This window comes from Sus scrofa, chromosome 1 (genome assembly GCF_000003025.6).
Source record: "Sus scrofa isolate TJ Tabasco breed Duroc chromosome 1, Sscrofa11.1, whole genome shotgun sequence".
NCBI classification, from domain to species: Eukaryota; Metazoa; Chordata; class Mammalia; order Artiodactyla; family Suidae; genus Sus; species Sus scrofa.
Genome location: NC_010443.5, coordinates 236,439,831 through 236,449,600, shown reverse-complemented (window position 1 = coordinate 236,449,600; position 9,770 = coordinate 236,439,831). Strand labels below are relative to the sequence as shown.

At 55.1% G+C, this 9,770-nt stretch overlaps 1 protein-coding gene across 7 annotated transcripts in view; it reads left to right on the top strand.

Annotated features, from left to right (window-relative positions):
- Positions 1 to 9,770, top strand: part of TLN1 (talin 1) — a 34,938-nt gene that overhangs the window by 1,378 nt on the left and 23,790 nt on the right. For 5 of the 7 annotated variants that reach the window (XM_021065688.1, XM_021065677.1, XM_021065668.1 and 2 more), the window contains exons 2-10: positions 5,252 to 5,414; positions 5,659 to 5,756; positions 6,003 to 6,132; positions 6,240 to 6,392; positions 6,663 to 6,805; positions 6,945 to 7,072; positions 7,793 to 7,853; positions 8,498 to 8,602; positions 8,932 to 9,087. In XM_021065688.1, the coding sequence (XP_020921347.1) occupies positions 5,285 to 5,414; positions 5,659 to 5,756; positions 6,003 to 6,132; positions 6,240 to 6,392; positions 6,663 to 6,805; positions 6,945 to 7,072; positions 7,793 to 7,853; positions 8,498 to 8,602; positions 8,932 to 9,087 (1,104 nt within the window). In that variant the 5' untranslated portion in view covers positions 5,252 to 5,284. Of the gene's footprint in view, positions 1 to 3,270; positions 3,487 to 5,251; positions 5,415 to 5,658; positions 5,757 to 6,002; positions 6,133 to 6,239; positions 6,393 to 6,662; positions 6,806 to 6,944; positions 7,073 to 7,792; positions 7,854 to 8,497; positions 8,603 to 8,931; positions 9,088 to 9,770 lie in introns of those variants that run through there. The other 2 variants (XM_021065699.1, XM_021065662.1) reach the window with 2 other exon arrangements.

The window sequence follows — 9,770 nt, the reverse complement described above, 5'->3', positions numbered from 1 at the left end:
TGATTACAGGGTAGGGTTCTGAGCTTCAGCTAGAATTGCAGGCATCTGGGATTCCAGCTGCATTGTACTCTCTAAGCCCAAGGCTCTTGCTGTGGCCACCACAGGTGAGGGGCAGGGGTTCCTGGACCATGTTATTTACAAGGTAGGAGGTGGGAAGGTGTTAGGGACCCAGGAGATGTGCTAGGCTTCATAGTAAATGGGGGACTATCTAGGGGAGAGGGGCCTGGTGGGTCAGTTAAGGGAAAGGCCGGCCAAGGAAGCTTGCCATGGGAGAAGGGGATGGCTTAATCCTCTAGAGTTCAGTCCTACTGCCTCCCCGTTCCCTCACTCCCTAGATGCTAAGCCTTCCTCTGCAACTCTCCTCCCTGGCCCTGCAGTTCACGCCCAACCCGTCATGCATACCCACTTTCAGAATACTCCGCTTGCCTTTAACACTCCCGTGGTGTTCATCTTATCATCTGTCTCAGCCTGCCTTCGGCCTCCCTTCCCATCTCTTAATCCACACATCCTGCCTGCATTTGATCTCGCCCACATCTGAGCTTGCCGGTCATGTTAAAGCTCTCTCCTGCCATTTTCACCCGCTCCTTCACCTGCACCGGGTCATCTGCCGAACGCCCCGCCCCCAGCCCAACGCAACTGTCAAGTCCTCATGGTCCCTGCTATGGGCCATTCCCTGATTCCAAGCCTCCTTAATTTCTTGGTCTGCTTATAGATCCCCTTCCCCCACTCCCCACACAGAAAAGAGGAAACGGGACCCAAAGAGGAAATTGGGTCTTGCTGATCCCACGCCCAGCCAAGCCACTGACCACACCCCCTTTCACTCCCAGCCTTACCCTGTCACTGACCACGGTACCACCCCCTCCCCAGCCTGACCCAGCCACTGGCTGCCCCTCATCACTCTCGAGCCCCATCTTTATTTATACACTGCGAGTGTCCCTTCACTCTCCCCCCATCCCAGCCTAATGTAGCCACTGACCACAGCCCCATCTCTTCCCAGCCTCCTGCAGCCTGACCTGGCCTCTGACCTCACCCCGTCATTCCCCCTCTTAGCCACCATCCACATAATTCCTCTTCTCCTTCCCCCAGCCTGATCCAGTGACTAATTATATCTGTGTTTTTCCTACTGTTAACCTTCCCCAGCCTCTCTCGATACCTTGGCTTCCTCATTTCCAGCCTGCTAGTCACTCGTCCCATCACTTCTGCCCCTACCTGGCTACTCACCACAGCCCTTCACTGCAGCCACATCTTCACAGTCTCAGCTCCATGGGATCCTCTCTTTCCCTCCCCCCTTCCCAGTTCCTTACCTACACTCTAGCTGCCCCAGCCACTCTGAGTGGCTACTGATGAATGGAAGCTAGGGGACCCCAGCCGGACTTTGGGCCCTGGTTCCTGAGGGTGGACAAGACAGGCTGTCATCAGATTCTGTCCGTTTTCCCTCTTAAAATTTCTAACCAGTGCCATTCTCCTCTCCCCCATTCTGACTCTGGCGTCATTACCTGTCACTTGGGCTGATGCAGTGCCTTTCTAACCAATCTGCAAGGTAGCTGCCAGTGTTATTTTCCTAAAGTCTAGTTCTGGTTATGTCCTCTCTGCTCAAAGCCCGCCCTGGCCTCCTGTCACCCTCTGGTAGGTGGGATGACACATCCTCCTAAGTCCTCGCCTGCCTTTCCACCCTAACCTTTACTTCCCCACCACTGCTCGCTTGCAGGTACCTTGCGCCTCAACCAGCCTGCCTCCTCACTTCCCTGAATGCTCCTCCGTGATTTCCTGCTTCTCCACCTTTGCTTATGCTTTTCTCTCTGCCTGGAAGGCCACCCCTGACTCATCTCCGGCCTCGTGGAGAGAGCTTGAGCTTTGGAGTCAGAGAAGCTTGGGTTTGGATCCTGGCTTCACCACTTAGCTCCATGACTTTGGACAAGTACCTTGAACACGTGTTTATTTAACCTCTTTGAGCCTCAGTTTCCTGATCTGTAAAAATGAAAATAATGACACCTACCTTGCAGGGTTGTTGTAAGGATTCAATGAAATCATGTACACAAAGCAACTGACAAATAGTCAATAAAAGATCGTTGTTATTTTTTTTTACTATCTTTATTTTTTAAAACCCTGACTTCAAATGACACTTTTCCTGGAGGCATTTTAGTCCCCCTTCCCAAATCTAAAGGGATCTCTCCCCCGAGCACATACCACTCGGCTTGCTCCATCCTGCCTTCTATTAAAACTCAGTTTATGGTGAATCTGCTCTGCTGACTGGGAGCCCCCTGAGGGCAGAGGCCAGGGCTTCCCCTCCTGGGTTCCCAGCCACTGAGTGTTTGGCCCAGGGCCTTCCCCACAGCAGGCGCTCAAAAATGCTCCCTAGATGAATGGAACGAGCTTGTCTCCTTACTGGGTGGAGAGATGTTGGGCCCGAGGGCTGTGTGCTTGCCGATAGAGCTGTATTTGTGGGGAAGCTGTGTGCATGGGATGGAGTCTTTACAGGAAGATAACGTGATTGTGATGGATCCGTGTAGGGGCTGTGCGTTTGCGATAATGTGTATGTAGAGCCAGTGTCAGTCGCTTTGTGGCCAAGAGCTCTGCGCATAGGCTGGGGTCCATTTAGGGAGAATGAATAGGCATGGGTTGGGATTGTAGGTGGGGAAGGGTCGTGTTGGGGGAAGTCAGGTCCAGCCCTGCAGCTGCCCAGTCCAGCCCTACATGAGCCTCCAGCAGCCCGAGGCCGGATATGTCAGTCTCACCCACAACCCTCCCCCCCCCTCCCCGCGGTTGCAGACTCAGAGGCCAAATTTGGTAACAGACGGAGTGATACGCCCCCAACTCTCTTCCATTGACACTATCTGCAGCTTTCTCTTGCGCCTTGTCCCTCTCTGTAACTCCCTATCTTTCTGCAGCTCCCTTTGTGGGGCTCTGCTCTGGCTGTGTTCTCTCTGTACCCCAAATTCCTCCCCCCCCCCCCGCATACTTACATTCCATTCCTTGCTGGGATTTGACCTCCTGTCCTCCGCACCCCCCCCACCGCCCCCCCCATTGCCCAACTCCTCTGGAATGCATCTCAGGAATGTCTTGAGGGAGGAGGAGTTCCCCGGGAGGGGGTCATGTGGGGGGTGTTATTGCTGTTCCAATTCCATAAAACATGATAGAAAGGGGAGCAAAGGTCTCGGAGCCCGGAACAGGAATTGGACAGCTTCTCCTTATACTTCCAGGGGGCCTGGTTCTATGCTGTCCTCCCCCACCCCGCTGCCGCCCCCTTTCCTCCCTCTCCCTCCTGTAGCCATGTGGCTGTCGGCTCAGGACCTGCCTGAAAATGAGGGTAGCCGTGACTTCACTCCCTTATCGGGGTCTCACCAGAGGTTTCCGCGCTTGAGGAAGAAGGGGGTGTCCGTGTGTCCGGAGGAAGTGGGGGGAGACATGCAAGTTCAGCTTAGGGTGGAAGGTCTTTTCAGTGTGACTCAGCTGCGTGGACCCTCCAGCCCTCCAGCCACCCGACAGGTCTGTCCAGCTCTTAGGAGCAGGTGCCCCAGGAATGGGGAGGAGGGTAGAGACCTGGAACTGGGGAGACTGGGAGTGTCTTGTTTGGGAGTAAAGAGAGAGGATGAGGAGCTCCTGTCCTGCCTCAGTGGTTAACGAATCCGACTAGGAACCAGGAGGTTGTGGGTTCGATCCCTGGCCTCGATCAGTGGGTTAAGGATCCGGCGTTGCTGTGAGCTGTGGTGTAGGTTGCAGACGCGGCTCAGATCTGGCATTGCAGTGGCTGTGGCGTAGGCCGGTGGCTACAGCTCCGATTCGACCCCTAGCCTGGGAACCTCCATATGCCGCCGGAGCGGCCCTAGAAAAGACAAAAAAAAAAGAGAGAGAGAGAGAGAGAGAGAGGATGAGCTGTGGTTTCTTCTTTTTTGAGACTCTGGGCTATTTATAAGGTCAGAAATTATCTCTCATACCCTGATGCAGACCTTTCCCACAGCTGCCTTCTGTCTCCTATTTCTACCTAGATTTTCAGTCGCTCCTAATCTCTTCACCCTCCAAAAACATAGCCCTTCTCAGCTGCCCTGGTTCTCAACTGCCTTCTGTTTTCTAACTCCCCCGCCTCTGCTTCCAGCCGAGCCCCCAGTCTTGCTTTCTCCCCCTTGGGGCTCGCAGTCTGCCAGGAGGGCAAGGGGCAGCCTGGATTTGCTCCCTCTCTTAGGTAAGCGACACCAATCCCTGTACAGAGCTGGGTCACATCATCAGCTGCCAGGCAGACTTGTCCTCTGGCGCCCCCCGCGCGCCACCTGCGGCTCCACCACGAGGTGGTGCTGGGAGGGCTGGGTGGGCCTAGTGTCCCTGGCTGTGCTGAAAATACTGTCAAGAAAGAGGCAGCTGAGATGGAGGGCAGAGTTTGAGAAGGACTGACTGAAGTTTGAGAGTATAGGAGGGGTTACAGTGAGAACTAGCTCTTAACCTGATGACTCCAAAGGAGCAAGGACCGAACTAGGGCTGGGTTCTTTCTCTCACCTGCCTTGAAACACACACACACACACACACACACTCTGATTCCCCTTCTGCAAAACTGAAGAGCTGACTAGATCAATTCTGAGATCCCTTTGGATTAGAAGATCGTGATTCTAGCTTGACCGCTGTGGAAGCCAAATACGAGCCAAGCTCCTCGGAGAGGCCGGCAGCATGTCAAGCTAGAGGAAAGCTGAGACAAGTGGGTCTGGATGGCTTGAACAGCCCGTGTTCTGCAGGCCTCAAGAGCCCTTGGGGATTATCTGATACAACGTCTTCATTCTGCAGAGGAGGCTAAAGCTGTGAGAGGGAAGATGATATGATGAGTCAGGCCAGAGCTCTGAAAATCCTAGACAAGGAGAAGTCAGCAGGATATAGTAAGAGACAAAGAGAGAAAAAGACTGAACTAGGGAGGATGAAAACAGGGCAGGGTTCGATCCCTGGCCTCACTCAGTGGGTTAAGGACCCAGCGTTGCCGTGAGCTGTGGTGTGGGTCGCATATGCAGCTCAGATCCCGCATTACTGTGGTTGTGGCGTAGGCCGGCAGCTACAGCTACAGCTCCGATTAGACCCCTGGCCTTCAAAGCTCCATATGCCATGGGGTGTGGCCCTAAAAAGCAAACAAAAAAAGAAGGAAAGAAAGTTACAAATAAAACAAAAACCACCTCACTACTGTCTGCTTTGGTGAATCCCTTTGCTGGGGCTCCGTCTGGGGGACCACCTCTCCTCCAATGAGGGTGGATCCTAATGCCCTGATGCTGTGGGCCAGGTATAGCCAGGCTGGAGAGGAGAAGCTGCCACCATGGTTGCACTTTCGCTGAAGATCAGCATTGGGAATGTGGTGAAGACGATGCAGTTCGAGCCGTCTACCATGGTGTATGACGCCTGTCGCATCATCCGTGAGCGCATCCCAGAGGCCCTGGCTGGCCCTCGTGAGTCTGACTACCCACGTGGCTGGGGCGGGCGTCCTTGGGCCCTTCTTGTCCCCAGGCTTTGCCCTTGGAGGGGGGATGACTCGGTTGTCTCCAGGCTTCTCATCCCTCATGTCTGAGCTCCTCGGTTCCCTCCCTTCCCTGTAGGCCCGGGGTCCCTGGGGAGACATAAAGGGGCGATGGTGCAGCCATTCAGCCACATTGGGCTCCCTATAAATCTAAGGTGATCCATCCTGTCTTTTAGCCAGCGACTTTGGGCTGTTTCTGTCAGATGATGACCCCAAAAAGGGTATATGGCTGGAGGCCGGGAAAGCTTTGGATTACTACATGCTCCGAAATGGGGTGAGTGTCACTTCATCCAGGACCACCTGTATCCTCCTCCATCGCCTCCCCGCGTCTGCCCCCTGTTTTCAGCACCACATCTGTTGGTGCTTTCCACTGCAGGAGTCATAACACTCTGCTTTCAAAGGAGGGCCCTCCTCCCAGTCTTCCTTTTAAAAATCTACCTCCCTCCCCTCTGGCCACCTAAAAAGGAAGTCAGAGCTTAAGCGTAAGGTGGGCCCCCACCTCTTCTTCCCGCGCCCACAGGACACCATGGAGTACAGGAAGAAACAGAGGCCCCTGAAGATCCGGATGCTCGACGGCACTGTGAAGACGGTCATGGTAGACGACTCCAAGACGGTCACCGACATGCTCATGACCATCTGTGCCCGCATCGGTAAGGCAGCTGGCGGGGCGCGGGGCTCGGGGCCACGCGGGGAGGGCCCAGCTCTGCCAGGCGACCGGGAAGTGCCTGGGGTGCTGCCCACCCACCACCTCCCCCAGGCATCACCAACCATGACGAATATTCGCTGGTGCGCGAGATCATGGAAGAGAAAAAGGAGGAGGTGACGGGGACTTTACGGAAGGACAAGACGCTGCTTCGAGATGAGAAGAAGATGGAGAAACTAAAGCAGAAATTGCACACGGATGACGAGCGTAAGCAGACACGGCCAGAAGAGGGCATTGGAAACCACGGGGGTGGCGGGCAGCCATTTATGCCATATGTACCCAATGCCTGCTGTTTGCAAGGCCCTCTTTCACTGCCCAGGGTGGGTGCGTTCGTAATAATAACGCAAAGCCCTCCACTCAGGGAACTTCGTGTCTTAATGAGAGCGCGTAGGGCGTGAAGACACAAACCAAAAACCAGAGACTGGCTGCCAGAGGGGCTGTCGGGGCCTGGCTCTGAGGGGACTCTCTGTGTCCCAGTGAACTGGCTGGACCACGGCCGGACCCTGAGGGAACAGGGGGTGGAGGAGCACGAGACGCTGCTGCTCCGGAGGAAGTTCTTCTACTCCGACCAGAATGTGGACTCCCGGGACCCCGTCCAGCTGAACCTCCTTTACGTGCAGGTATGGGGGATCCTTCGGTAGGTGCCCCCCCACCCCAACCCTGTTGCCTGGGGCAGGGTGGTAGGGGGAGGGTGGAAGCTCCCAGAGGGCTATCCCTGTGCCCTGCACAACCTCCGCCTCCTTCCGCTGTGCTCCCCAGGCACGAGATGACATCCTGAATGGCTCCCACCCCGTCTCCTTCGACAAGGCCTGTGAGTTCGCTGGCTTCCAATGCCAGATCCAGTTTGGGCCCCACAACGAGCAGAAGCACAAGGCCGGCTTCCTCGAGTGAGTGACCCCGTCCCGTCCCATCCCATGCCTGTCAGGGCCCAGGACTCACTGCCATCGTGGCTGCAGTGCCATGGGCCTGCCTCCATCCCAGGCCTTCTCCCCTTGTGTCCTCTTCCGAGGTACCAAGGTGCGACCCACATGGGCACCTTTTCAGCCTCCACCACCCATTTGTCTCTTGCCTGGCCCCCTGCGGAACAGGACCATAGTCTGGAACCCCTGCCCCCGCTCCCTCCCTCTGAAGCCAGCTTGTAACTTGTGAGATTCTCTGAAGAATTTAAGCCATCGCCAGAGGGACACAGTGCATTTTCATCACAGGGAACATCCGATTTCAAAAGTCTTACAAGGTCTCATCCACGGGTGTTTCTCAGAATACACAGAGTCTGGTGTGGTTTTCTCAGCTCTCTACCAGCATGGTCATCCGTCTCGTCAGCTCCTGCTGCTCTTGGTCCCTGAAATGGTGCTCTCAACCCTCTTTTCTTCAAGGAAGGAGTCGCCAACTCAAGTTCCCTTAGTCTCTTTCCCTGTAGCAAGAGACCCAGGCTGCCTCAAGAGTCACCTCGATTTCAGGGACCATCCGCACTCTAGTCCCTTGCGTCTTCCTTCTCCCCAAAGAGAACACTGTCCCAGGCATTTCCTCACAGCCCTAGGCCCACAGGCTGTGGCCCACATGTCCCTGATGCTGTCCACTACATGCTGACCCTCCCTTTTCTGGTGTAGCCTGAAGGACTTCCTGCCCAAGGAGTATGTGAAGCAGAAGGGCGAGCGTAAGATCTTCCAGGTGAATGGGGGCAGGGGGACGTGTTTGGGCTGCCTGGGAGCTTGGCTGCTTAATCCTACTGACTAAATGGACCCCGGCCCCGCCGCGACCCCGCTTCCACCCACCAAGCTATCCTCCCCCCTCTCCTGTGCCAAGAACGCAGAAGACCCGGGCTTCTGGTCTCAGCTGCATCCCTGCATTTGCTGTGGAACTCAATTCAACATTCTTGTTTGCTTTTCTTTCCCTCTAATGTGGGATAACAGTGTCTGCCCTGCGTGGCACTGCCCGGGGGATGAGATAAGACACACGCCTGCAAGTACCTGTGGAGACTCTCTCTTTGTACTAACGGAAGGTGTTATCTTCCCTCCGAGTCCTCAGCTCCAAAGGCCTCCTCTTGGACCTTCTGCTTCCTAACTGTCCGTTCTCTTCTACAGACAGTCTACAAGCTCCTTAACCGTACCCCTCACTTCTTGAACCGCTGCTTCTCCATATCCTTTATCAGCCCAGCACCCTCTCCCTCCTCACAGCCCGCACCCTCTAACCGGTCCTCTGCCGCACGGCACTCGTCCATCGCAGTCCACGTCCCAACTTAAGACCTCATCTGTGCTCTTCCCCCCACCCCTGCCCCGCATTTTGCTAAATGCGTCCCCATCTCATACTCGAAGGCACACAAGAACTGCGGACAGATGAGCGAGATCGAGGCCAAGGTACGCTACGTGAAGCTAGCCCGCTCCCTCAAGACATACGGCGTCTCCTTCTTCCTGGTCAAGGTGGGTTCCAGGCCCTTCTCGCTGCCCTCTCCTATTTCCACTCCTCCCCTGTCCTCTCTGCGTCTCTGACCTGGCCCTCAGTCCCATTTCCCGTCGTTCCTCAAGGGTCCCATTCTCTTCTCTGTGAAAACTTGCCCCACCGTGGGTCCCCCGCATCATTGCCCTTGCTACCCCGGGTTTTCCCTCCCTTTCCCTTTATCCTAACACATCCTTGTCTCAGGTCCCTCCATAGACACCCTGGTTTAGCCCGCCTGCCCCCCTCAGCACCCCCTTGTGGTCTCCATCTGATCCCCTGACCAATAACAGCAACGACAACCTCTGTCTCACAGGAAAAGATGAAAGGGAAGAATAAGCTGGTGCCCAGGCTTCTGGGCATCACTAAGGAGTGTGTGATGCGAGTAGATGAGAAGACCAAAGAGGTGATCCAGGAATGGAACCTCACCAACATCAAACGTTGGGCTGCCTCTCCCAAGAGCTTCACGCTGGTGAGCTCAGGGCTCGGGGCTTGGGACCGTTTGCAGAGAAGGGGCAGCCACGGAGGTCCCCCCTGTCTGGGGGTGGGTGCCCTAATGTGACTCCAGAAAAAGGGAGAACTTTGGAACTCTAGCAGCAAAGCAGAGGTTAGAATAGACCAAGAAACTCTTTCCTGGAGAATGAGGGAAAGCTTAGATGAAACATTCTCTAAAATCAACAGAATAAATGGTAACCAGCAAGCTGAGATCGCAGGAAGTCTGGGGAGAGGAAAGGAAAAGGTGATAGAGAAATAAGCCTCGGGAAGTTCCCGTCGTGGCGCAGTGGTTAACGAATCCGACTAGGAACCATGAGGTTGTGGGTTCGATCCCTGGCCTTGCTCAGTGGGTTAAGGATCCAGCGTTGCCCTGAGCTGTGGAGTAGGTTGCAGATGCGGCTGGGATCCTGCATTGCTGTGGCTCTGGCATAGGCTGGTGGCTACAGCTCCAATTTGACCCCTAGCCTGGGAATCGCCCTATGCCACAGGAGCGGCCCTAGAAAAGGCAAAAAGACCAAAAAAAAAAAAAAAAAAGAGAGAGAGAGAAGTAAGCCTCCCCTCTTTCTTTCAGCAACAACTACTTACAGTAGTTTCCCCCTCTGGCTTTATATTTGGCGTCCTGAATTCCAAACCAATCCCACCTTGAGGAAGTGCCCCTGA